Source organism: Hippocampus zosterae, chromosome 17 (genome assembly GCF_025434085.1).
Source record: "Hippocampus zosterae strain Florida chromosome 17, ASM2543408v3, whole genome shotgun sequence".
In the NCBI taxonomy this organism is placed as follows: Eukaryota; Metazoa; Chordata; class Actinopteri; order Syngnathiformes; family Syngnathidae; genus Hippocampus; species Hippocampus zosterae.
Genome location: NC_067467.1, coordinates 1,332,924 through 1,359,708, shown reverse-complemented (window position 1 = coordinate 1,359,708; position 26,785 = coordinate 1,332,924). Strand labels below are relative to the sequence as shown.

The 26,785-nt window shown below is 47.2% G+C and overlaps 3 protein-coding genes across 5 annotated transcripts in view; 2 read left to right on the top strand and 1 right to left on the bottom strand.

Moving 5' to 3' along the window:
* The window catches only part of ntn1b (netrin 1b), a 202,036-nt gene that overhangs the window by 173,622 nt on the left and 1,629 nt on the right, over nt 1-26,785 (bottom strand). The gene's annotated exons all lie outside the window — the stretch shown is intronic.
* On the top strand, nt 318-20,198 carry LOC127589556 (microtubule-associated serine/threonine-protein kinase 1-like). 2 transcript variants are annotated; one of them, XM_052048757.1, is made up of 27 exons: nt 318-1,033; nt 4,563-4,591; nt 8,060-8,154; nt 8,629-8,704; nt 9,484-9,556; nt 10,496-10,656; nt 10,792-10,867; nt 10,942-11,151; nt 12,059-12,160; nt 12,440-12,572; nt 12,995-13,062; nt 13,359-13,435; nt 13,530-13,738; nt 13,859-13,997; nt 14,097-14,229; nt 14,449-14,614; nt 14,745-14,846; nt 15,128-15,250; nt 15,340-15,449; nt 15,545-15,705; nt 15,853-16,112; nt 16,190-16,372; nt 16,444-16,673; nt 17,363-17,485; nt 17,559-17,692; nt 17,790-17,980; nt 18,226-20,198. In XM_052048757.1, exons 1-27 carry the CDS (start codon nt 995-997, stop codon nt 19,878-19,880), a joined length of 5,058 nt encoding a protein of 1,685 aa, XP_051904717.1. In that variant the 5' UTR covers nt 318-994; the 3' UTR covers nt 19,881-20,198. The 2 variants fall into 2 exon arrangements, with proteins under 2 accessions (XP_051904717.1, XP_051904716.1); XM_052048756.1 differs by having other exon boundaries at nt 4,560-4,591.
* LOC127589583 (cysteine protease atg4da-like) lies at nt 22,215-26,738 on the top strand. 2 transcript variants are annotated; one of them, XM_052048803.1, is made up of 11 exons: nt 22,215-22,360; nt 22,992-23,238; nt 23,331-23,414; nt 23,550-23,690; nt 24,028-24,328; nt 24,425-24,489; nt 24,599-24,747; nt 24,949-25,027; nt 25,110-25,186; nt 25,458-25,577; nt 25,691-26,738. In XM_052048803.1, the coding sequence occupies exons 2-11, from the start codon at nt 23,049-23,051 to the stop codon at nt 25,862-25,864; spliced, it is 1,380 nt and encodes a 459-aa protein (XP_051904763.1). In that variant the 5' UTR covers nt 22,215-22,360; nt 22,992-23,048; the 3' UTR covers nt 25,865-26,738. The 2 variants fall into 2 exon arrangements, with proteins under 2 accessions (XP_051904763.1, XP_051904762.1); XM_052048802.1 differs by having other exon boundaries at nt 23,517-23,690.

Below are 26,785 nucleotides of genomic sequence, written 5' to 3'. Positions count from 1 at the left end.
TCTATCTATCTATCTATCTATCTATCTATCTATCTATCTATCTATCTATCTATCTATCTATCTATCTATCTATCTATCTATCTATCTATCTATCTATCTATCTATCTATCTATCTATCTATCTATCTATCTATCTATCTATCTATCTATCTATCTATCTATCAATCAATCAATCAGTCATGTGTCACTATCTCTGGTGCTGAATGTTGCTATTTGAGACCGTTTGCCGTGCAGCCAATATGAACCAAAACCGGGACGTGTGATGACGCATCATTGTGCGCGTTGCGTGAAGCTCCAATGACGTCAGGAGAGCGCGAGGCGTTCGGGCAGAGGGGGGAAGAGGAGGGGCGACAGGGAATCCCAGAAAGGAGTCACACAAATATCGCGTTGCTGCTGCTTCTGCTTGCCCAGTCTTGCTGAGAGCGAAGATGGACGACTGAAGAAGAAACGGCGTTTTCTCGAAAGGAGAGTTAAGTGTGCGCCGACCGAACGAGGAGCTCCGGCTTGAGAAAGCGACTCTGGGCTGCGGTCCTCCCGTGAGACGTCAAGCAGGCGTTTGGCCCAGTTGGGCTTTCCAAAAGTGGCAATTCTCGCGTGAAAAGAAGCTCGCGTTTCTCGCGGGCGCTGTTGGGACACAGCAGGACGAGTCAAGATCAGGTTGGAGCTCCTAAATAGGAGTCACAACTCCCTCCGCAACCGAATCCAGACGGACAAACCTCTGGCGGGTTGTCAAGGATGCCCGGACAACAACTGTCAAGAGTGAGCTTCCGCTTGGCGGCTTGTTTTTATTGACACGAATTAGGAGCAGACACAATGGGGCCGCTCGCTATTTGTGTCACGACGTGCTCCTCCTCGACGTGACACCGGACCCCTCAGCTCAGGACTTTCCTGCTGCTGTTGCGGTGCCGTTCGGCTGGAAGCTGAAGTGCCGTTCGGTCCGAACGTAGAACGGAGCGAGCTCGTTCTTTTTTATTGCCCTTGCACTTGATGAAGACATGGATGACTCGGGCATTATACGACGCCGGAGGCTGCAGGTGAGCTCACGCTGGACATCGCCTCTCCGTGACGTGATCCTCAATACGGATTGACCCGAAATCGCATTCGTATTTTTTTATAACACAAATGCATATACAATTGCACTTTTGTTTCCGTGTGCTGCGCCATTAGCTAAACTTTTATCCCCATCAATATTTTTTGTATTTTTATGGGCGATAATTGTCATTGTTCTACAATGCATTTTCCAAGCGTTATTAAAACAATACATTTATAGTACATCGTACTATACAGCTGTAACTAATGTCAACTATAATTATAAATAGTATGATCAAATGTGTATCGTTAATAATACAAATGTGTACTAGTCAAAATTGATTTCCATCATACAGCACAGCACACTCTAGAAAAAATAGAATTGAAGGTCCTGCAGTGTCGTTTCTTAATGTTGACTAATTGACAGAGGAGGGCCTGTCGGTGAATGTTGCCGGTCTGTCATTTGACATTCGCCAGCAGTCGGGCCACCTTCACTCCGTCATGGTTATTTTAACTCAACTCGCTAAATTACAATTTGTCACCGCATTTTTAGGACAGTCAGCCAGTTTTCGTCATCTCTCGATTTACAGTTTGAGTTTTTGTTCTAATGCTTTAGTAAACAAATTATTACAGTCGGCCACCACTATTTTAGGACCGTCAGATCTTTCTTTCTTCTTGTTTGGCAGCGTCGCGTCAGCGATAGCCAATCAGCATCGAGAATGTACGTACAACGTCACAAGCAAACTGTGTGTTCAAATAAGAACAATGTGGGACAATATCTTTGCGGTCTGTGTGAACAGGAGTTCATTGACCGAGACAAAAAAGAAAAAGAAAAGAAACAGAAAAGGGAGCAAGAAATTTGACTTACCTCGTTGTTTCTAGTTGCTTGTTTATAGCTGTTGAACTGTCAATGGGATTGATCAAAATATGTTTCCCCCCCCCCCCCTCCATCATTGCTGCGGTGAGGTTCTCCTGCCCTCGTAGGATCACGGATATGACTAGAAGAGCTTATGTAGGCCAAAGAACGTGCTTGATGAAATGTTGCAAATGAATTGTACCCCATGCGTGCTGATTCAAACCACTGCGCTTATCCGATTTGAAGCTTCCTGCTTAATCATGGGTCATACAACCCCCCCACCCCCACCCCACCCCCAATCTCTGCATGATTCAGTCAAGTGTACTGAGCAGAGATGAGCAGCCCGCCGGGCGGTTTGCAGCCTCTTGTGCTTTTCTGTTGACATGTATTTCCATTTATTCATTCGGGTAGCAGCAAATTAGCATTGCTAGCAAACGCTAGATGATCCTACGTTAAAGCTAGTTAGCGGCAAATTGACCCTTATTCCAAGCGAGAGAGGATAGAGAGAGGAGAAAGGTATCAAGGAGGGATTAGTAGAGGAAGGGTGCTGATGTTTTTTTTTTTTTGTATCATCATCCCCACGACCGAGCTCCTGGCTGCGCCGTCATGATGTAGAACGAGCTCAAGGGCAATCTAGCATCATACTGTCAGGCTCACAAAAGCCATTGGTAGGCGACACGATGGTTGTCTGGCATATTTCTGCATGTATAAGAGAAACGCGTGTATGGCCGACTCTTGTGGCGCCCGTGCGTGCAGTGAGAAATGCCACGTTGAGATATAATTGGCTGCCTTGTCAGTCGTTCCCTCGGGTCTCATCAACCCAACTGTCGTGCCGTGTCTTTGTCTTTCACATACACGCATTTCTTTGCACGCCATATGGCGACACATCCCACTCCCCTGCAATTAGGGGGCAGGGGTCGCACATCCGTGATGCATGGCCTCAAAATGCCGGATGTGAATTTAGACCGCGTCTCGCCGTGCCGGTTTCAGTGTGACTCAACCATTAGGACAGGCCACAGTTGAATTCAATCTGAAACGCAAACTAGAGATGTGCTGTCAGTTTTATTTAACGTATTTCTGAGAAGCGATAGCCTCCGAGTATTACGCCGCGGGTGTTGTGTGACTTTTGTCATTTTGACCCGTTGCGTAGTAGAACAGATGCAACTCGCACAGCGCTTACATTCATTTGGAGACGTTTGCCGTCTAAATGTTGAGACGTTTGATCTCACCCGTGCCGCAATGTTGATCTTGCACATTTTTGGGGGCCAATCACCCGTCGGCGGATGTGCTAACCTGGTATAGTCAAGTCTGTTTGCATAGTAGTTTATTCTTTAAAAATATTGACATTTTTTGCTCCCAGGGTGTTGAGTGACTTTTCCAATGACACATCAAGAATCTTGAGAACCTGCCCTCGGAGTGCGCACAATTCTACTTGTATAAGTGCCAAGGGCTTACTCATAAACGAGGTTATTCATTGTCAAAGTCAACAAACATGCTTTGACGTCTCGAAAAGCCACATGCAAACATGTTGTAAAACCAAATTTGTCGGCGACAACCAGGCAATAACCAAAAAGGCATTTGCGAGGCAGCAGTCCTACCGCCGAAGAAAAATACTTCCCACGCTCTATCAAGCGGATCTCATTTGTTTCAAGCAAGGTTGCGTGCGTTAAGGATCGAGGCCTAAAATCGCTCCGTTTTGTACGTTGGTTGGGCTTATGAAAGGGGTTGAAACGGAAAAATCCGGTCACTCGACATTATGAGCAAAGACGAGCTTCTTTGATTGGAATTAGCAAATGAGTTGTGGCTTTCTGGCCCGTTTGCAAATTGAAATGGATTTGAGATATATAATTAAGGGTGAGAAAGGAAATCCAAGGTGACAGTAAGGAGGCGGAAGCGACGGCGAATTAATTTCGCTGAATTTTTAGTAGGCTAATTAAGGCCACGTTTGCGTGAGGATTTGATTGTAGAGCTCACAGTTGGCACTCTCGGTTTGGACTTTGTCACTTTTTCATCGGCAGCATCCTCAAACGAGCGGAGGCACTCACAGTGTAAGCGTGGAGCAACCGTAACGCTGCCCCGTCTGGTAGCAGGTGCTTATTTTTCTTGCCAAAAAGACAGAGAAAAATGCGCCCACAGAGGCAACCGCATTCAATAAATGCGGGCTGACCTCAATTTCCCTTCGAGTTCCTGAAGTGGAAAACCACGGCCTATAGACAGCTGCACCTTGTTTAATGTGCCAACTTGTTATTCCCTCAGAGGGGCAGTGGGCAGATGCTCACAGGTTTGATTGACACAAAAGCATCGAAATAACCGCAGTCTGCTCTATTCCCTTGATCAATGATTGAATGTTTTGTTTTGTTTTGTTTTTTTGCTCATTCTATATGGCTCACCGAAGTAAGACCGTCCTGGTGTGACGTGACTCCCAAACAATGTACATAGTCCATTCCGTGGCTGCCAGTTAGCCGCTACCTGGCGAACGGCGACTTTTCGATGTCAACCTCTATATGACGGAGGAAGGCGTGAAGCCGCCGTTGCACTCATTTCATCTGACGCTAACATGTTGCGCGATGCTTCTCATCGGAAACCAGGACAGAATTGACCTGCACAGATATTGTGGATTTTCCCCTACCTGATCTCTTTTTTTTTTTTTTTAATCGTGTTTGTGTTTCTTCCAGAAGGATTTGCCGCTGCCTCGCAAGAGCAGCAGGTGAGTGTTTACCTTCACTTCTTCCATATTTGCTCTTGTCGCTTCTTAAAGGAAGCTCAGCGGTGTTGGCGGTTTGGAAGGTTGTGGTGGAGTGACGCTCGGGGTGTCTGTCAGCATCTGGTTGCTGTCCGTGGTGCTGAATGCAAGTGCTCCCTTTTTTCGGTCGCTACATCTCACATCGACCTGCATTTTGCGACGGCCTTTGATTTGAATGCAGGCTGGGCTTCGTCCCCCCCCCCCACGCAGAATATCAACAGCCACCATACATTATAGACAAGCTCCTTGGCTCCTGCGTCCATTCATGGGTCAACCCCCGCGGAGCCACTTTGAGAATAAATAATACACATTCTTACCAGCTTTGCCCTTCAGCAAAATCTATGTCTCTTCAACCTGTTACGCAACAGTCCGCATGGACTTTGGATCTCTGTTTGCTCTCTGCATCATTCATTCATTCATTCATTCATTCATTCCTAGTTTCCATTGCCTGAAGTAAAAGCTTTTAACTCATCTGCAAGTGCACGCAAGTGGAAGCGGACGAAAACAGAAGCGTCATAAATGACACAACCTTAGCTTGGGAAAATTACCCATAATCCTTTGCTGCCTCTTCATTTTCCTCTCCTGCCTTGATTTTCCGCAAACACACACACACACACACGAGTGCACTTTTAAATGGAGTTGAAGCTCCCCGGCGCAGCGGGAGACCTGCTGCATTCTGACGGCTCCCGTCGCAATCAGCTGCTCCCACAACGTGTTCCGACACACTAAAAGGACGACGAGGCAAAGACAGGAAGCGGATGGCGCTCTGCTCGGGCAGGTTGTATGCTAACCTGCGTCATTGCTCTGTCAGCCGTGACCTTTTATGAGCACCCTTTTTAAAGTGGGGTTAAAAGGCATAATTAAGTGGCCACTTAACACCGTACGACGAGTGTTTTTGTGTTGCGAGGGGAGCTGCGGAGCGACGCGGACCAGGAAGCTGTTTTGAGATTGTTGAACCACTCTGTCATTTGCGGATTTCTTGCAAATTCGGGCACCCAAACATTATAAATCATGAACCCTTTTCCAGTATTTTATCACGATGATATCAACAGGGTGAAAAATCTGAGATGACATTAATCCCCCCCGGCAGTGGCACTATTGGGGGATTGGCTTCATTTGATTTTATTGTGGGCAGAGAGCAAATGATCTGAAAAAAATCAATCATCAAGTTCTCACTGCCTATAAGACATCAAGATATGTGCACACACAACGAGAGAGAAGTCAAAGGGTGATGAATGCACAGAGGGTGGAAAAATGAAGTGGAAGGTTACGCAAGAGGCAAAGAATGGAAAGGCTGAGATAGAGCGAAGGGCCCTCGGGTGATATCCGTGTCTGCTCTCCCATTAGCGCGTAGCCTGCCGTGGTTGTATGACACGCATGCTGGCTTTTACCATCTCACTCTTGCATCCTTTGTTCGCTCCTGCCACTTTAATTTGCTCTCCCGAGTCCTTCTTTGAGTCATTCACATTCATGCGGGGCCAGAAGCGAATCGGTCCAACGGTAACGTATGTTTCAAATAACGATTACGGTCGAACCTCGAGGGACACGACCAATCGGTAGCTACGACGTGTACAATACGGTATGGAAATGAATCGCGTATTTATCTAGTGACGCACCATCGCCGCGTATGTCTGCAACTCAATTAATACAGTAAAGTACAACAATGTTAAACACTATAATGTCAAAACATTTTGAAGCGCAGCCTTGTTAACTGCGGGTCTTTATATGCGGTCAAAGACAAGAACCGGCGTTCTGTGAATTCCGCTTGCTCATTTGTGTGCCCTTGTAACAAAAACGAGCCATTCGACTTCACTCAGCCACGACGGGCAAACCACCGGGAGGCCGTTCCCTCGATCAAAGTGGACAAGCTCTCTCTTGTCAAGTGCTGCTTTTTCCTCGGGAGGATCCCAGAATTCTTTGCAACAAGGTGCCGCTTCTCCCATTCGGAAATCTTCAGGGCCCTCTTCTCATCTTTCCTCTCGCAGCCGCGGAACTAGTATCTTTGATCCGTTCCCTCGTGTACCTTCTCTCGCTAACCAACTGGAGAACACGTTTGAGGATGGTTCCTCAAACGGCTGTAGTGTAAGACCTCAGGCCGAGTAGAATATTTGAGTGCTTGACAATGAAGCCCCCTCTCGGTTGTTGCTATTTCTCAGCTTTTTGAGGACAGAAGGTCGATCCAAGAAGGAACGGAGGTATAGAGGTCATCGTAAAGGTCATTGCATGTGACACCTTTCTCCCGGTCATCTTTTCAGGGGCTTGGCAGATGATTGGCAGAGTTCTGCTTGCAGCTTTTACCCTCTTTTTTACCCCTCTTTTATATCACATGACCCTCGACCCCTTTTCCATGGTCCCCACGTTCCTCCCGGAGAGGCCGCACTTCTTGTTAAATAGCTGTCAGCTCGGGATTTATAAGCAGCTAATCCCCCCCCACCCCCCGACCGTGATATCCACTACTTTCTGTTTGTCGATCGTCACGCGTCCTCGTTGGCCGCCTGCGTTCTCCGGTCTCATTTCACTGAGTGCCTCGCCGCCTCGTGCCCTCGCTTGATCTTCAGCGACCACCAAAGGACTCTGAGCATCGCTTTGAAATCCGCATCACAAACGGGCAGTTTGCGTTTTGCTTTATGGACTTGCCTGAGGTCAATTCAGCCCATGCCAGTTCGTGTTGTGTCCAATCATGTTTTCTATTCGTTTATCACAGCACTGAGAATCCATTCCACCCCCCCACCCCCCCAAAAAAAAAAGTCCCACGACTTTCCTTTGTTCTCTGTGGCGTTCGGGTCAATCTGTGCGCGCAGGAGTTTTGTGAAGCTTCACTTGAGCATCCCCAGGGTTCGAGGAAATTGCTGCGTCAGTGTTGCGCTCGAATGGCATCCACCCAGTTCACAAAGTGCCATATGGCACATTTGCGCAGAATTGCCACACGCACATTCGGTTCCGGCGACACTGCTCGGCCGGATCCGACTAAATGTCATTCCATTTCGGGTAGATTTTGCAAGGTGTTACCTCATGTTGCTTTGCGGGTGAAAGCTTGCTCCGACTTTTTCGGTGCGCTTCATTTGCAAGCACACAAATGATGGAAGTGAAGGCCAGCGGTAGTCGCTGGATGCAGTATTTGAATATACAAAACATTTTTTCCGTGTTGGAGCTCGATCTACGTTGCATCTCCGCATTGCAGCCCATACATGGAAAGTTGAGTTTTCATAGCCATTTTTTTTCTTCCTTTGCGCAATATTATAGCATCGGGATGATTTGTTCAATGATAAATAGCAATGTGTTGGTATCCATTCAATAAAGGAGCCATTTTGCTTTGTTTGTGGACCGGCTCCGGGGGTGCAACTGCGGGGAGTGCAGATGGCATCTTGTGGGGTACATCAACGGCGTTCATGTAACACGCGCTATGTCTCCATTTCTCTTTTGTATTTGTAGCTGTCGAACAAGCAACAGGAAAAGCCTCATCTTGACCACCACCTCCCCCACTCTGCCTCGCCCACACTCCCCTCTGCCTCTCCCCGGACACCTCGGTAAGCACCGTAGCACTCGCACGCCGCACTTAAGATATCCTTTATTTGTCCCACGCTGGGGAAAATTTACAGGAATGTGGGTAGAAAGAAGAAAAAACAAACACAGTTCAATTAAGTGCAATATAAATACAAAATGGATAAATCGCAGTGCTGTTTACAATTGTTTTTCACATCACACGCATCACATCATTTAGTTATTATTATTATTATTTTCATTATTGTTATTTTTATTCAGCAGTCAGTAGAAACGAGCGTCGGTATCTCTCCTTTTTACAGCGCGGGTGTAACGGCCTCTGGCTGAAGGAGCTACCTAGTGCTGTCAGGGCGGGCTGGAGAGGGTGGGAGGGACTGTCCATCATAGCCTTTAGCTTAGTTAGCATCCTTCTGTTGCCCACCTCCTCCAGAGTGTCAAAATTGCTTTGACGGGCGTACCGATTGTTGACTTTTCCTATTTGTGCCTCTTTGTCCCCGCAGGAAGTAGTCCACTGGACAGCCCGAGAAACTTCTCTCCGAGCACCCCCGCGCACTTCTCCTTCGCCTCCTCCAGAAGGTCACTCGACATACTTGAATGTATCAAGTGTCACGCGTACTCGTTTTTGATGTGTGGAGGGACTGAGTGTGAGTGGAGAAGGATGGGAGGCAACAGCGATAACAAGTACGCACCCGATGAAAAAAATCCAGGAAGTGTTGTGGCGTGAGGTCTTTACACATGGCGGGAAGCCTAACAGGCTGACTCATGTGTGACTGGGCTGAGCCGTTACATTCAGCTGGCTCATTGTGCCCCCCCGCCCCCAAGGGAAGTAAGAAAAAACAAAACAGAACCTCTCCAAAAAAGAAAACTGCTCAGCAAATGAAGAATGGCGTCAAGTACAAGCGTTGGAAATGGAGCTTGTCTCACATGCGAAATAGAATTTGCATGGATGTACAAAGGCGCACCGGTAGTCCAGTGGTTTGCACGTTGGCTTCACAGTGCAGAGGTGCCGGGTTCGATTCCAGCTGCGGCCTCCCTGTGTGGAGTTTGCACGTTCTCCCCGGGCCTGCGTGGCTTTTCTCCGGGTGCTCCGGTTTCCTCCCACATTGCAAAAACATGCATGCTGATTGGACGCTCTAAATTGTCCCTAGGTGTGAGTGTGGGCGTGGATGGTTGTTTGTCTGTGTGTGCCCTGTGATTGGCTGGCAACCAGTTCAGGGTGTCCCTCGCCTACTGCCCGAAGACGGCTGGGATAGGCTCCAGCACCCCCCGCGACCCTAGTGAAGATCAAGCAGTTCGGCAAATGGATGGATGTATAAAATGGCCTACAAGTGTTTTTGCATTTGTTTTCTCAACAGGGCCGACGGACGACGTTGGTCTTTAGCATCTTTGCCCTCGTCTGGTTATGGCACCAACACTCCCAGCTCAACAGTAAGTCACTCGGATTGAAAATAGTCCTCCTCCGTTCCAGTGAAGGAGGCGCAATGACTCAGTGAGCGCTTGGAATGACATCCGTCCAGTCTTGACCCGTTCAATGATCAATTACCTTCAAAATATATACCGGTATATATTTTGTTGTCAACATGAATAAATTATTGGCTGCAAAATAAGGAAACTGTTGAAGACCTCTCAATCCCTGGATCAGCACCTTCCCCACTAAATGGAATTGCTTCTTCCTATTTAGCTGTGCTGTCGCCACCGTTTATAAATCAGCATGTATTGTATTGTAATGTATTGCGGAAGTTTGCGTCAAAGACTTGGGAGGCCTCTTGCCATCGGACCGCGATTGGAGGAAAGTGCAGGAGGAGAGCGGGGAGTGGTTAGCTCGGAGGGCAGGAGCTCATTTGAGACGCGGCCCGCTTTGTTTGTTCCGTGGAACAAAGCGGTGTGCTCAGAAAGGCATTCCCCGGCGGCCCAATATGTGCCCAACGTAGGAAAATCCCATGCCGAATATTTTCCCTTCCACAAAGATGCCACTTTTCATTCCCATGAGCAAAGAAGCGTTCATTTCACCTTGTATTGTTGTCGTTTGACAGCCGTGTAGAATTGTGCCGTAATATACGGAGGGACCGTAAGTCGTGACACGGGACTCTGAGTTCCACGTGACAAAACCAGGAAATCGTTGGCTTGGCAAATGGAGAGGGGCCAAAGTCTCATTGTTCTGCTGCGCGTATTCAAAGTCTTGTTTTGTTTGCTGCCACACATCCTCTCGGACTGTTTCTTTTCCCCGATCAACCCAATTCTTGTTGCCCTTCCTCCTCAACATTCAACATTGCCCCCCCCCACCCCCCCTCTTCACCATGCGCTTCCTGTTCCCCCTCCGCCCTCGGCTCTCCCCCCCCCTTCCTCCCCCGTCGCACTATTCTCCAGTCGTCCAGCTCCTCTCATGAGCGGCTGCACCAGCTGCCGTTCCAGCCCACCATGGATGAGCTCCACTTCTTATCCAAGCACTTTGGCAGCACGGAGAGCATCACGGATGACGATGGCGGACGCTCGTCTCCGCATATGCGCCCGCGCTCCCGCAGTCTCAGGTCAGCAGCGCCGTCGTGATGTCGCGGAAAACACACTTGCGCGGGATTGCCCCTACAAAGTTGAATCAATGTGCCGACATGCTATTTGAAGGGGGGGGGGATTCCACTTGTTACTTCTGTGATAACTCCTTGCAGCCCGGGACGCTCGTCTTCCTGCTACGATAACGAGATCGTCATGATGAACCACGTGTACAAGGAGCGCTTTCCAAAGGTGAGACTCCCCTTGCCAAAGTGCATAGCAGATGCCAAATGAGCCTCGGGCCTGACGCCGTTTCGTTCCACCAGGCTACTGCGCAGATGGAAGGGAGGCTTGCCGAGTTCATCCACGCTTACGCTCCTGAAAATGTTCTCCCGCTAGCCGACGGGGTTCTCAGCTTCATCCACCACCAGATCGCTGAGCTCTCAAGGGACTGCCTGACGAAATCCTGCGAGGGACTCATCACATCCGTCTACTTTTTCGAGCTGCAGGAAAACCTGGAGAAGCTACTCCATGATGTAGGTGCAAGTCAACAAGACAATAGGAGGAGTGCAACTCATCCCAATGACCAACTCGCTTCATCATTTGGAGCAGAAATGCAAGCAGCCGCTCGAGCGAAATGCATCATTATGTGTCATTATGCGTGCCTGGTACCCTTCAGCAAGGCACTAAAATCTTTCAACCGCAAACGTGGGCGATACCATTCTGCATCTCCGCAACCCCATTTTCCCTTGCCTGTGCGTTTCTGGCGGCCCGGTAGTCCAGTGGTTAGCACGTCGGCTTCACAGTGCAGAGGTACCGGGTTTGATTCCAGCTCCGACCTCCCTGTGTGGAGTTTGCATGTTCTCCCCGGGCCTGCGTGGGTTTTCTCCGGGTGCTCCGGTTTCCTCCCACATTCCAAAAACATGCATGGCAGGCTGATTGAACACTCTAAATTGTCCCTAGGTGTGAGTGTAAGTGCGAATGGTTGTTCGTCTCTGTGTGCCCTGCGATTGGCTGGCAACCGATTCAGGGTGTCCCCCGCCTACTGCCCGGAGACAGCTGGGATGGGCTCCAGCACCCCCCGCGACCCTAGTGAGGATCAAGCGGTTCGGAAGATGAATGAATGAATGAATGTGCGTTTCTGTGCAGTGGATCTGCACAATGCGTGCAACAAAAATGTCTGGAATCATTTCCCCTGCGGAGAGCAACAGTACTACGATTAATTAATTAATTAATTTTTAGAAATTAATTAATTTCTAAAAACATTTTCATTCATTTGCAGTCTGACTTGTCAACATGAAGAAGGTGCGATCAATGATAAATGGAGGCCGATGTACATTTGGAACGCTCGGATGCATCGCTCTGATCACCCAAGGGAAGCGGAGCGATTCTATCGGTCTCCATCTTTCAATTTGTGGCTTTTTGTCTGTGTTGAAATGGCAGGCCTTTGAACGTTCAGAGAGCTCAGAGGTGGCTTTTGTCACGGAGTTGGTGAAAAAGCTTCTCATCATCATATCCCGACCCGCTCGGCTCTTGGAGTGTCTGGTAAGAAGATTCTCACTCGTATGTTTCAACAAACCCTGATTCCACTGAGGTTGGCTGGGACGTTGCATGAACTTAAAAGTTCAATGCAGCTCAAGGCCGTCCGAATCCTAAATGTCCACGAATGACCCGGTCTGTACTGTCATCGTTCTTTTGCAAGATACAACCCTGCAAAGATGAAACGTGGTTTTAAGTGTCACTGAGGTGTCTTCCAGCCATCCGTCCATCCAAGTGATTTTCTTGCGCTGTCGTCATTCGTGGTGTTACATTGGCACCACCCAGGAATTCAACCCGGAGGAGTTTTACCATCTGCTGGAGGCCGCGGAAGATGTCGCCAAGGAAGGTCACCTGGTGAAAACCGACATCCCTCGTTACATCGTCAGCCAGCTAGGACTCACCAGAGATCCGTTTGAAGGTGAGGGGGCAAGGCGGGAACTCGCTTAAGGCAAAAGTATTGGGTCGCCTAAAAATGTCATCCCAGCAAAAATCTGATCACATCAACTTCGATATGTTCCATTTCATTTTGATGTTGGATGATTGGGCCTGGCTCACAGCATCAGCTATAGTTCCTGCCTGCCAAAGATCTCCGGTGGGTTGATGTGAATCTTTGCACACCATCAGGCTGCAAGTAAAAATAGCTTACATTTAAAATAATAATAATAATAATGACTAAGACCATATTTTAGCTTATCAAGGGATAACTAGGTGAGACCTTTTGGTACTCTTTTAGAACAATGTATTCTAAAACTGTTGGCTTTTCGTGACCCAATATTTTTGTCCACCTGTGTGCAAGACAGTATGTTGTCTGATTTGATATGTTTTTTTTGTTGTTGTCAGATATGGTAAACCTTGATAGTTATGACAGCGAAGGACCTCTAACACCTGAAACCGATGACTCGGCAGAGGTGAGCTTTATCCATGGACTCTACGTGTGTCGAGTCCACTGACCACATTTCATTTGATGCACTTTTTTTCCGATGTATTTCTTACGTGAATCATAACCTTTACACTCAACAGCTAAAACATCAACCATTCCCTAACCACTTCGTCTCCAGTGTTTTGTCCCAACCTTGGTTTCACGCTTCCTGTTCCTGGTTTGCTCCGTTTCCTTCCCAAGCAACTTCGCGATGAAGGACGATCATGTGTATTTGAATCGCTATGTTGCTCGGCAATTATCGACTCTGTAATCTGTTATCCAAAGGGGAAGATTAAAGCAATGAAACCACCAGGTGAAGCAGACTTCCAGACCATCAAGCTCATTAGCCACGGAGCATACGGGTAAGTAGAGCGGCGGCTTCACTCGCGACGATGACCAGTAATGGCTACGAATTGAAAATAGTGAATGCCGGTTTTTTGTTTTGGTTTCCGTCAGTGCCGTATATCTGGTCCGACACCTGGAGACGCGTCAGCGTTTTGCCATGAAGAAAATTAACAAGCAAAACCTGATCCTGAGGAACCAGATCCAACAGGCCTTTGTGGAGAGAGACATCCTCACATTTGCCGAGAACCCCTTTGTGGTCTCCATGTTCTGTTCCTTTGAGACCCGTCGGCACCTGTGCATGGTCATGGAGTATGTCGAAGGTGAGAAAATGTAATTACCTGGGGGAGGGGAGGGGGGGGGGAATACTGTCCGGTCATGGTTTGTCATTTTCATTGCTCATATTGGTGACCGACTGAACAAGTTTTGAATTCCGCCGCCAGGAGGAGACTGTGCCACTCTGCTGAAGAACATCGGGGCTCTTCCGGTGGAAATGGCTCGAATGTACTTTGCTGAAACCGTCCTTGCGCTCGAATACTTACACAACTACGGCATTGTGCACCGCGACCTCAAGCCGGACAAGTAAGCCGCTCTCCTAAATTTCAAGTAACTATTAAAATGACATCTTTGAAAATAAGGTTTTCCGATCATCACAATTCACGATATCGATCTCCTGCTCAGCCTTCTCATAACGTCAATGGGCCACATCAAGCTTACGGACTTTGGCCTGTCCAAAATGGGTCTGATGAGTCTGACGACCAACCTGTACGAAGGACACATCGAAAAGGACACCCGTGAGTTCTTGGATAAGCAGGTGGGAGAGCACACAACAATCGGAGCTGTTCCGCAGATAGAAACCTTAAATGTATGCATATATTCTCTCCGCTACTTCACATTTTGATGTGTCGAGATGAGCGTGTAGACGTGCCGCATTCTGGCTTACGTTCAACCCTCAGTTTTGACCTCTTTCACGACGCTCCTGCGGTGACAGGTTCAATCCCGCTAACGCTGTCAAACGTGGCTTTGACCGTAGGTGTGTGGAACCCCGGAGTATATTGCGCCCGAGGTCATTCTTCGTCAAGGTTACGGAAAGCCCGTGGACTGGTGGGCTATGGGTATCATCTTGTATGAGTTCTTGGTCGGGTGCGTGCCTTTTTTTGGAGACACTCCGGAGGAGCTATTTGGGCAGGTGATAACCGGTGAGTCCGTCAAAGCCGCATTTTAAATGTATGCGTGCGCAGTTGCACAATATTTAGCTTATTCCCGTTGTCTGAGCTCTTTTGCAAATTTTGGGTGACTTGTGATGCCCCCCCCCCCCCACCCCCGTAGATGACATTGTCTGGCCTGAAGGAGATGAGGCGCTCCCTCTTGACGCCCAACATCTCATCGCCTCTCTTTTACAGACGAATCCACTTGTTCGACTCGGAACAGGTCAGTAAGTTAGTGTTCCATTCTGGCGCAGGTTTAAACTGCATTCAAAAAGAAAAAAAAAAGTTGTTCAACTATATGTACATCATTTTTTTAAACGACCACTTATCAGTGCAGAGGTGCAGGGTTCAATTCCGGCTTCGGCCTTCCTGTGTGGAGTTTGCTGTGTTCTCCCCGTCTCGTGCCTGTGTGGGTTTTCTCCGGGTACTCTGGTTTGCTCCCACATCCCAAAAACATGCATATGTGCTTTTCTCCCCCCCCCCCCCCCAATCTTTGCCCAATAGGGGGTGCTTTTGAAGTGAAGCAGCACGCCTTCTTCACAGAGGTGAACTGGAACAGCTTGCTGAGACAAAAGGCCGAGTTCATCCCTCACCTGGAGTCGGAGGAGGACACCAGTTATTTTGACAGTAAGTCTCCCGCTGCGACTTCAGAGCCTGACGTCAAACTACTCTGAGAAATATCGTTGCTTTATCTCCCCCCCCCCCCCCGGCATCAGCACGGTCCGAGCGCTACCACCATGTGCATTCCTACGATGAGGACGATACCAATGACGATGAGCCGGTGGAGTTACATCGCTTTTCTTCGTGCTCGCCCCGCTTTAGTAAGGTCAGACCTGCTTCGAAACCTTCTCTTGATGTGCAACCAATGTTGAGCTCTGCACGTCCAGCAATTCACGTTATCGTGTGGTTTGTTCAATGAAGGTGTACAGCAGTATGGAGCATCTGTCCCAGCTGGAGCATAAAGCCCCAAGTGTAACTTTAAGGGAGCACAAAGTTCCAAGAGAGGATCGAATGGCCAAGAGAGAAAGCCTGGGGAGTTTTGCACTCCGGGACAAGAACTGGAGGACTGGATCACCTGAGATGTGAGTTCCAAATTCTACAAAGAGCGACAAAAAGAAGAGAAGAAGAATAGCTCGATCTTCCCGCTAAGCTACAATTCTTGACGACTTAACAATAAGCATATTGACCAAAAGCTTTTAATAAACTTTTGTTTTTTTTTTTTCTTACAGGAAGCGTTTGTCCTGCTCAGAGTCCTCCTTCACCGAGAGTGACTACAGTCCTCCATCTGGGGCCCGAAGGCGCTTCTCTGCCCTCATGGACACGCACCGCTTGGCTTCACCCCTTGAGGTCGATTCTGAACAGTCCCTTTCTCGGGGCCAGCTTCCAGTGAAGGTCAGGGGCACCTCCCTGGAAGGAGCCATGGGCGCCATCTCCTCGCAAGGGGATCTGAGGACGTTCCTCAAGGAAAGCAATGGATTCGCACCCGCAGGTCAGAAAAGCCCATCACGGTTCATTTAAAGTATGACCCGAAATGTTTCTGCGACACTCTCGCGTTTTGTTTACCAGCCGGCGCTGCCGTTCTGGGGCTTCCGGAGCCCCAAGGGCCTCGAGGGGCCACCACGGACTTGGTGCTGCGGAGAGTTCGGCACCAGCAGCTTTCAGCCGAGGGAGAGAAACGCAACTCTCGACCAGGACATAAAGTGATCAAATCTGCTTCCGCAACAGCTTTGTCCGTCATCATTCCAGCAGGTAAGACATCGGTTCTGCACCCGAAACGTTTTGGATCTATCGCGTCTTACTCAATTCTCCTCCCCCTTCAGTGGAGCAACACGGCGCCTCCCCCCTAGCCAGCCCGATGTCTCCTCGCTCGCTCTCGTCCAACCCCTCCTCTCGAGACTCCTCACCCAGTCGAGATTACTGTCCCGTCGTAAATGTCCTGCATTCCCCAATCACCATCCATCGCTCTGGGAAGAAGTATGGCTTCACTCTCCGAGCGATACGAGTCTACATCGGAGACAGTGACGTCTACAGCGTACACCATATGGTCTGGGTGAGTAAGCGAGACGTGCCGCCAGTTCCCGATGGGACCAGCCCAGGGTGTCGACAGCCATTATGCATATGCTTTAAAGGGGAAGTCAACCAAAAACTTTTTTTTTTTTTACAATAATATGTTCAATGTGCCTCTACTAGTCTAAATGGGGCCTTCAGATTAATATTGTGTTTGCAAAATATGAATTAAGCAGCAGTCGGCTTGCAACTGCTGCTTAATTCATTCATTCATCTTCCGAATCGCTTGATCCTCACTTGGGTCGCGGGGGGTGCTGGAGCCTATCCCAGCTGTCTCCGGGCAGTAGGCGGGGGACACCCTGAATCGGTTGCCAGCCAATCGCAGGGCACACAGAGACGAACAACCATTCACGCTCACACTCACACCTAGGGACAATTTAGAGCGTTCAAACGCATGTTTTTGGAATGTGGGAGGAAACCGGAGCACCCGGAGAAAACCCACGCAGACCCGTGGAGAACATGCAAACTCCACACAGGGAGGCCGGAGCTGGAATCGAACCCGGTACCTCTGCACTGTGAAGCCGACATGCTAACCACTGGACTACCGGGCCGCCCTGCTTAATTCATATTTTTTTCAATTATTATTTTTATTATTCTTATTTTTCTTAAGTCATCTTTTCAGGCAAAACGGAAAAGATTCCTTTTATGAAGTCAATGTTCTATTTATATCAGCATGTGGAGGACGGAGGCCCCGCCCAAGAGGCCGGACTGAGCGCCGGTGATCTCATCACTCATGTAAACGGAGAGTCGGTTCACGGTCTGGTCCATACAGAGGTGGTGGAGCTCATCCTGAAGGTGAGATGGAGTCATCTATCCGCACGACTCCAAACGTGCTCGTATATGAACACGAGTGTTCTTGAATCTTCAGAGTGGAAACAAGGTGACCGTTACGACGACTCCCTTTGAGAACACCTCCATAAAAGTGGGCCCCGCACGCAAGAGCAGCTATAAATGCAAAATGGCACGCCGCAGCAAGAGACCGGCAGCCAAAGAGGGTCAAGAGTGAGTTCAGGAAAACGTGCACGAAATGATTGACACTTTTTTTTTAGCTTGTCTGCAGTCACACAAGTTCTGTTTTTCCATTTTGGTTATGTGACAGTAAGAAGCGCAGCTCCCTGTTCCGAAAAATCACCAAGCAGTCCAATTTGCTGCACACCAGTCGAAGCCTCTCCTCTTTGAATCGCTCGCTCTCATCTGGGGACAGTCTACCCGCGTCTCCCACCCACAGCTTCTGCGCCCGCTCACCCACTCAGAGTTATCGATCCAGCACTCTGGAGTCTGCGTACATGGGTTAGTGAGGCTAATCACGAGCGCTAGTTTCCATTGCTAATCGTTACGTTTGGAATGCAAACAAGGATATTTAAGAGAGTCGGAATGGTAAATATTGGTACGGTACTGTAAATGCCAAAGCAAGATGCTGATCGTGTCATCTTCACGCTTGTCTTCTTGTCATGGGGGGGGGGGGGTTGTCTGGAAAAGCCTTTTAAATACCGATTGTCTCCAGTGATCCCGACGATGTGCCTCCCTCTCCCTAGGCACTTCCTCGCAGAGCAGCTCCCCTGCATCAAGCACCCCAAACTCCCCAGCCACTTCGCACCACATGAGGCCCAGCTCTCTCCATGGCTTATCGCCCAAACTTCACCGCCAGTACCGCTCAGCTCGCTGCAAATCCGCCGGCAACATTCCCTTATCGCCTTTAGCCCACACCCCCTCCCCCACCACGTCTTCTCCCCCGCCCCTGAGCGGCCACACGGTAGGCAGCTCCAACACCACGCAAACGTTCCCCGTCAAGCTGCACTCCTCGCCACCCGTCGCCCGTCCTCGTCCCAAGAGTGCCGAGCCACCCAGATCGCCGCTCCTGCAGCGAGTGCAATCGGCGGAGAAGCTCGGGGGGCCCGTTCCGCCTTCGTCCTCCTCATCGTCGTCGTCGCCTTCCCCTCTGACGGCGGGCGCGTGCCTACGCAAGCACAGTCTGGAGGTGACGCACGGGGACTACAGAAGAGAATCCTTCCACTGTGAACACAGCCTACAGAGTCTGCTTGAAATGGAGGGCGAGAATGGACCCGCCCCGCCTTCTCCCTCATCCTCTTCGTCCCCGTCCCCTTCTCCACCTCCCGGAGGGGAAAGCAATACTTTGAAGCCCGTTAGAAGACTGGGCAGGCAGGAATCGCCACTCAGCCGTGACGCAATGGTGCCGGTAACGGAGAAAGATACTCAAACCACGGCCTGTGATCTTCTAAGGTCCAGTCCTGAGCCCAAAACAACAAAAAGTCAATCCACAGTTGACCCGAACACGACATTCTCCATCTCTGGGGCTCAACGGGGTTCAGCTGTAATCGAGACCATCTCTTTCGTAGCGGTGGCAGCGGCAGCCGCGTCCCCCGCCGAGACCAAGCCGAAACAGGGGCTCAAACCTGAAAAGGCAAACGCCGTGACTTCTGAGGGTACCGTCTCTCGGAGCAAACCTTGTGAGAAAGTCTCCACTCCAGGGTCAACTAAGTGCCTCCAACCGCAAGAGAGAAAGCCGAAGGATTCTCACGCGGAAACGGTCTCTTCGAGTCAAACTTTAGGGAACGCCGAAGACAAAACCAAATCCGTCGCGGGTGCAGACAAAGGTTGCTGTCGCAAAGGATCGACGACGGAGTCAACCAAACCTCGTAAGGCCACCGAGTCCGTTGAAAAAGAAGGCGGTCGTGGTGATAAAAAAACGGAGATGACCAGGATTAAAGGTCCCGCGCCTCCCCTTCCGGCCCCGGTGCGGCTCCACGGGGTAACAAATGTACCTGTTGCCATCGGCGCCAAAGTGGAAAGAGCATCAAAGAGCTATCGGGGAGCCAAGGAGGATAAGGCGCACCTGGAGGTGTTGGAAGAAAACGCCATCTCCCCTTCTTCTAACGCATCCTCATCCTGTTCCGGCAAGCCGCGCGCCACGTCTCCTGGCGATCGAGGCAGCTTTGTCACGCAACTCACAAGCGTCGCCAAAACGGTACTTGGGCCTATGAAAGGAGGCTTACAAGACTCTTCCAAGGTCAAAGACGCCTCTAAGTCAAGCGAGGAAAAGCGAGGCAGTCCAGCGGGAAAAGCGGAGGCTTCTAATGCGGCCGCACGCCGCGGCGCTCCAACAACACCTGCTGGGGGCGCTCTCCAGATGGATAAAGGAAACAATCGCGGCTCAAAGCATCATTCGTGATCAAGAAGCAGAAGAAGCCGAGCCTCCAATGCATTGCCTTTTACTGTAGAAGCATCCAAACATATCATCTAAATTAACACCTTTTTAATCTTAACGTAAACGCCTGAAGAGAAATAAACTGCAATTGAAACGTTGAACATAATGGGAGGAAAGAAAAAAAAAGATGCATCATTCACTGTTCGAAAATGTGTGCGCACTGTTGTGTATTATAGGCCTGTGGATGTCTTTGTCACAATGTGCTGTAGATATATATATTTTTTAAAAACTTTGCATGTTGTACATGGAAACATAAGAAATTCAAAAAGCAGATGGAATTTACCACACACCCCCTCCAAAAAAAAAAAAAACATACTGAAGACCATGAGGTAGTTCACAACTTTGCATCCATCTGAACGTGCAAATGGCATTCCATTTTCAATTTGTTTGGATTAGTTTAGTGAGCAGAATGTTTAAAACACAGTCAGTCTCATAAAAATAACAGAAACAAATACGACTAGCCGAATAGCGCCTGGACCAAAATACCAAACTTGCTTTCAAAAGAAGCTGACTTCCGGTCTGATCGGTTAAAGGGCTGAAAATCCAGCGGGATAACGTATCAGATGAGTCGGCACAGGGACACTATGCAATGTGCTAATAATGCCACTTCAGGTGTCCAGGATGACCGGTACTCAGTTTACATTGTCGTCGTGCATGAGTCCAGGTGAAAAAAAAAGAAGTCGTTGCAATAAGCCAAGCCAACTTGATTTCGCTTTCAAAGTTGTCCCATTTGACGTGTGCAATCGCAGTTGTGTGTGAATTCATTGTATGTTAATCGTGTTATTTAGGACTAAATGGTCATAAACTAGCACTTACATGTTGATTGAATACGCATACGTTTTTTTGTTGCTGATATATGATACATTTTGTATTTCATCTTTTATTGTGGAAGAATGCTGTGGTGTTTGCATTTCTTTTGTTTACAGTTCAACTAAAATACCGGCGTCCCGCTCGTTTTACTTTAGGCTACGTGATAACTAATGCATGTCATGTGTTCTGGGCAGTTTTCATCTGAATACAACACAAAACTGTGTTTTAGTGAGTACTGTACTTACAATATTTTCCTATGCAAGCGGTAAGGATAAATATTCACCCTGAATGTCCGACTAGCGCTTCGTCCTGAGCATTCCTGCAATTTAAAGAATTGCAGGAAAGTCTTCTACGACGCATGCATTGCCACAATGCCAAGTGGAAACCAAACCTTATTGTGTCCGGTCACAAAAGTCTGAAGAAGTTCTGTTGCGATTATAAAAAGAGAACGTGCACGTTTAATTTTCATTATTTAGCATAGTCTGGCACAGATGTAATTTGCCCCCCTTTCAAGATAAAGTCCACGATCGTAGTGTTTGTTTCTCCACCCTGGTCTCTTGAAATCAAAACGTCACCTTTAAAACCCCTCTTGTGCAATGTTAACGTTACAGTTTATAGTGTCATGATAGGACTTGAGTGTGTTAATTTTTAAAGAGACGTACTTTCTCCTCCAGGTACATTTTCAATCTGTTCTTGCGTCATGTAAAATGTATTGACTGTATTTTATTTATGCTGCCATCTTGTGGATGACTTGACACAAAGGCTGACAATTCTGATATCAGTGAAGATGTTTATTTAAAATGTTATTTTTAAATTTCATATAGGATTATGACTTTTTATTTCATGCACTGTGCTGTGTGGGAGTTAAGAGTGGAAATCACTTGTGTATCGCGTTCAACAAATGTTTGTGTATGTCATGAGTTGCACTTTATTTTTGTCGAATATTGTCAAGCGTTAACAAACCGTTTTTATATTATTGTTCATGAATTCAAATGTATTCATGCATCTAAATATATCTGTTTACGTTTCAAAAGTCATTCTTAGTTACATAGGAGTGGAGTTGTAGCCAACGACATAGGAGGAACTTAATTGTATTCCAAATATTAAAAGAAACAACAACTTTAGACACAATTGTTTGCTTTGCTGGCAACGTGTTGGAAATTGATACAAGTTGCAACGCTTGTAAAACATCCAATTAAAATAGGCAAAATTTTGCATTTAGATTTCCGTAAATGTACAGTATACGTGTACGTTGTCTTGTTTCGTGGTCTGTCCATTATACGGCCCCACAATCGATCCATCCTATGGGGCTCTTTTTTATGTATGACCAAGAGGATGTGTATTTTAAGTTCCTGTGTTGAAAAAAAAAAACCCTAATAAAAATAAAAGAAATGACAATTCATTTGCTTTCTTTGAGATGCCAACTTGGTCTGCCGTAAACAGACGAGGATGAAGTGAGGATGTAAGAAGAGAGACCATTGGCTCAGCATCAGCCAATCAAATTGCAGTTAGTCCGCTCGCAGCATAAACAAGGAAGTAGAAGCTGATGGCTCCATTTGCTGTGTACTGTACTGTCAAATATACACCTCTCAGACCTTCATTGATTTTTTTGGGTCGTTAAAGTTTCCAGAAAGGTAATATATGAAAGAAGGTTAAAAACAACAATCTCATTTGCTAGCAATATAGTGCATTTTATTTGCGAGTTTGCGTTACGAACCTGAAGGGAATGTTCGCCGGTACTGTAATAAAAAAACATGTTTGAAAACATACATAATTAGGTGATATTTTGTAGCTAATCGTACTCGACGCGTGTAGGTCAGGTATTTTTAGTGAACATTTTTTTCCACATAAAAATGTTTTAAAACCGAATAAATCCAACAAAATTAAAACGTTAAAAACATACAGAGATTCGTGTTTATCTTATTTGAGGATGAATATATTAATAGTTTATTTACAGCGACAACGTGATGATATTTTTTCTTCTGACATTGACTTTTACTTTTTGTAACTAACATAAACTGTGCCCCGTCATATCATTGGTGCTGCCTGTGGCAGAAGAATAACCACCAGCCGCTCTTTTGCAGGCAGTAAATATCTGAAATTCCTCGAGTCACAGGATGCAGTCACACGGTTTTCCTCTCCTAACTATCAAAGCTAGTTATCAAATTTGATGCGTAAATACACGTCTTCAATTTCGGAGGAGTAACCTCTTCAATGGTCAATGACAATTGCGCTTTGTTGTGTTTGTTCTTCATCTGCATGTAGCTGCTCTGGATGTAAGGAGTGCTCCCTCATGGCCAGTGTTGTTGACATCTGAAGGTTATGAACCCGAGTGCCTTTTCAGTTTACTCCGAGAGCCAGTCTCCTGCAGATGAATATATGGACGACTGGCTCTTCCTTCCTTCTTCCTCGGCCGTTTCTCCCCCCCAAGAAGGAGCCTGCAGAGAAGACCCAGAGGAAAGAGGCAAACTCAAATCTAAGTTGGTCTCAGCATGGAATAGTGTCAAATATGGTTTGTTATATCTACCAGACTAAATTACCGCTACAAATGTGATGGTTTCTTCCTGATTTGGTCTCTTGAAAGTCTTCTATCTCATTTATTAGGCTGGTCCTTCAAGCAGAAATCAAATTTGAACAAGAGCTCTCCTGTGATGATGTTTGGAAAGTCATATCAGCTCAGCCATCCAGGTGAGGTTTCAGGTCTGCCAATTCGAGCGGATAATTTAAGCGTGATGCCTCATGGCTTTATAAGATAAGATACAAGTTAATGTCTTATTACCACGTCGTCAGGAGAGAAGGAGTGTTTCCACCACTCCTTTGCAGCTCTCCTGTGGTTGACATACAGACGAGGTTTCCCTCAATTGAAAGGCTGCTCCCTGACCACGGACAGTGGCTGGGGGTGTCTTCTCCGCACAGGGCAGATGTTGTTGGCGCGAGGCCTGCTTTTACACCTGATGCCACAAGGTGACACACCAGCACAAAATGTTATATTATGAAGCTTGCATTGAAGAGTTTGCATGCGAGTGGCTTGCAAGGACGTGGCAAAATTTTTTTCAAAAAAAGAAGACAAATAGTGTAGAATTATTAGCAATCAAACAATTCTCGGCATGGCAATACATTAAAAATGTATTTTAATACACAATGCTGAATGTAAAGGATATTATATTTATATGAGGTTTCCCGGAGATAGTAAATTGTGAAATACACTTTGGGTTTCAAATATCGCTTTTGCCGCAACCTTTTCTGAAATGCCTCATGCACTTCTATACAAGTCCCCTAAACCAGCGTTTATCTTTTCCAGGCTTGACATGTTCTGTGAGCCATCATATGTTCAAAGATGATATGGATCTCCCAGAGATACGCCCCGACGCCCGAGCCGCGTGTATGCAGAACTCCGGAGGGCTCAGAAAGAGTGCACGAAAGCTGAGTTTGGGTTCCCTCCTGGACAGATGCATGGAATCCACACACAGGAAGGTTGTCTCGTGGTTTGCAGATCACCCCTCGGCTCCTTTTGGGATACATCAGCTGGTGGAGTTCGGCAAAGGTTTGGGGAAGAAAGCAGGGGACTGGTATGGCCCCTCAATTGTGGCACATATTCTGCGGTCAGTAATTAGTCAATTTGTATATCCTATCCCGAGCTACCTTACAGTACATCGTGTCATCATTCAAAAAAGAAATCTCTTATTTTTTTGTTTTAGGAAAGCTGCAGAAGCATCAGCTGACCTTCCCAATCTTGCCATCTATGTTGCACAAGATTGTACCAGTTAGTACTTTATTCTATTCTGGAAAATAGTTGATACCGTTACGCACAGTTTTGCACAGTGTTGGGAAATTTTATTGTATTTTTTTTGTAATGCTCTTGTTTTGATCAGTCTACAAAGATGATGTGAAAGAGTTGTGCAGACGGCGTCTTTCCGGGAGCTCTGCTGCATCTCTTCAGCCTTGGAGGGCCGTCATCCTCTTGGTGCCCGTGCGGCTTGGAGGACAGGAACTCAACTCTGCCTATATCACGAGCGTCAAGGTAGTGTGATATACGGTGGCCGTCCGCTGTTTGATTGTTGTAACCGGTAAAAATACAGTCTGGATTGTTCTCCAATGCGGCAAAACTATAAGTAGCGGTAGTGAGATGGTGACACTGCTAAATGGTGTTGAGATTAGCGATATTTGTTGGTGAGGAGGCAATCTGGCATTGCCATGATTTTGGCACTGTTTTTCTCAACAGAAAATCCTCACCTTAGAATACTGCATTGGTATCATCGGGGGCAAACCAAAGCGCTCTCTCTACTTTGTTGGTTTCCAAGGTACAGTAGGTTGGGTTCCACGTGTTCTCTTGGCTTAGCCGTATGAACGTGTTTTTCTTGAAGACTTTCTGCTTTGTTGAAGATGACCATCTGTTGTACTTGGACCCTCATTACTGTCAACCCACGGTGGATATAACCAAGGGCAACTTTCCTCTCGAGGTATTCAGGAATACTGCCGCTCTTCGTTTTTCTGCTTTTCTTCAGTCACCACCATTAGATTGGCTTTTTGGCCATGCATGGATCATCATACACAAGACGCGGACGTGCTAACCAATCCTCAACAATGTCATACTATCTCAAAGTGATCCATGTGAAAAAAAACAGACACACACACACCTAAGCTAGCGTTGGCCTGAGACTTTTTTGTGCAGTACTGCGGTAAGGAGGGAAAAATTCACAGGTTGTTTGTTTTCGTCTCCTCATGTTCCAGTCATTTCACTGTAAATATCCACGGAAAATGCCTTTCTCTCGCATGGATCCCAGCTGCACCATTGGATTCTATGCAAAAGGCCAAAAGGACTTTGAAATGCTGTGCAAAGTTGTCGACGAGGTTGGTGGAAATGTGCAAAATCTACATCCAACTTGATTCATTGCCAGCATTTTGATTAGCACTCATCTTGTACCTTTGTGACTGCTGTCTCACCCAACCCCCCCCCCCCCCAGGCTGTCTCCACATCTGCGGAGATGTACCCCGTGTTTGTGTTTGCCAAAGGTCATCGTCGAGTGGAGGAGGAGGAACACAAGAGCCCAGCCACTAACATCACTTATATCCAGAGGAAGACCGAGCTGAGGGGGGTCGATACTAGTGACAGCATGGATGAGTTTGTTCTATTGTAAGCGAACATCAGAAAAGGGTTGCGGGGGGGGGGGGGGGATGCTCAAGTAAAACCCCAAACTGAGAGCATCATGGTGGGTTTGTGGTTAACACATCTGCCTTCCAGTTCTGAAGTTTGGGTTCAAATCTCCGTCCGCCCTGTGTGGAGTTCATACTTTGACTTCCTCGCCTGTTCCAAAAATATCTTAGGTTAATTGAAGACTCTGAAATATCGTACCCAGATACCGTATGCACATTCTGGGTATGAATATGAGTGTGACTGGTTGTTAGGGGACCAGGCCAGAGATGGATAAAAATGGGTGGATTTTTCTGCCTAATATTAATCTGCAATATTAATCAGAACACAGGGTTTAGACTGGAGAGTGCAGAGAACATAGCATTAAGAAAAAAATTGACTGCACTTCCCCTTTAAACATTGACACTACACATTATTTTACTGTTATAATTATTGTTACACACGGTGAAACTTAATATTGCTCTCAGGGCAATGTTTTATTTTCCTAATACTGTATTCAACAGTAATAAATGAGTACTGAACTAGCAATAATGAACAACAGCTGGTCGGAAGCGTTATTGCTACAAATATAGCTTTTCGCTGTTGGACAAGCATGTGACTTGCTTTCTTGAATGAAGGAGGAAAAAAGGCTTCTGAACATGTGACATCAGATGAGAAAAAAAAGGCAATATTTTCGAAGATGTAGCAGATTACGTGTTTTAGACTGGGGGAACTGACCTCAGGAAAAACAAATACAAGCTCTGTGATCTATGCATATTTGGATTACATTTTTATCTGTATACATTTTTATTCTACTCTGTGGTGCACTGTACTGTACAGTTTTACACAAGGAAGGATTTGAAATAAATTTGCTGAAAATAGTCGTTTCTTTGCTCTACCCCCCCCCCCCCCCCCCCGTAAAGAAAGT

Coding starts and splice junctions, on each gene's coding strand:
- LOC127589556 (XM_052048756.1), top strand. CDS start 995: ATGGATGACTCGGGCATTATACGACGCCGGAGGCTGCAG. Junction 10,868..10,941: donor ACAAGGAGCGCTTTCCAAAG/GTGAGACTCCCC, acceptor TCGTTCCACCAG/GCTACTGCGCAGATGGAAGG. Junction 11,152..12,058: donor TGGAGAAGCTACTCCATGAT/GTAGGTGCAAGT, acceptor TTGAAATGGCAG/GCCTTTGAACGTTCAGAGAG.
- LOC127589583 (XM_052048802.1), top strand. CDS start 23,049: ATGAACCCGAGTGCCTTTTCAGTTTACTCCGAGAGCCAGTCTCCTGCA. Junction 23,691..24,027: donor TTTACACCTGATGCCACAAG/GTGACACACCAG, acceptor TATCTTTTCCAG/GCTTGACATGTTCTGTGAGC. Junction 25,578..25,690: donor TGTGCAAAGTTGTCGACGAG/GTTGGTGGAAAT, acceptor CCCCCCCCCCAG/GCTGTCTCCACATCTGCGGA.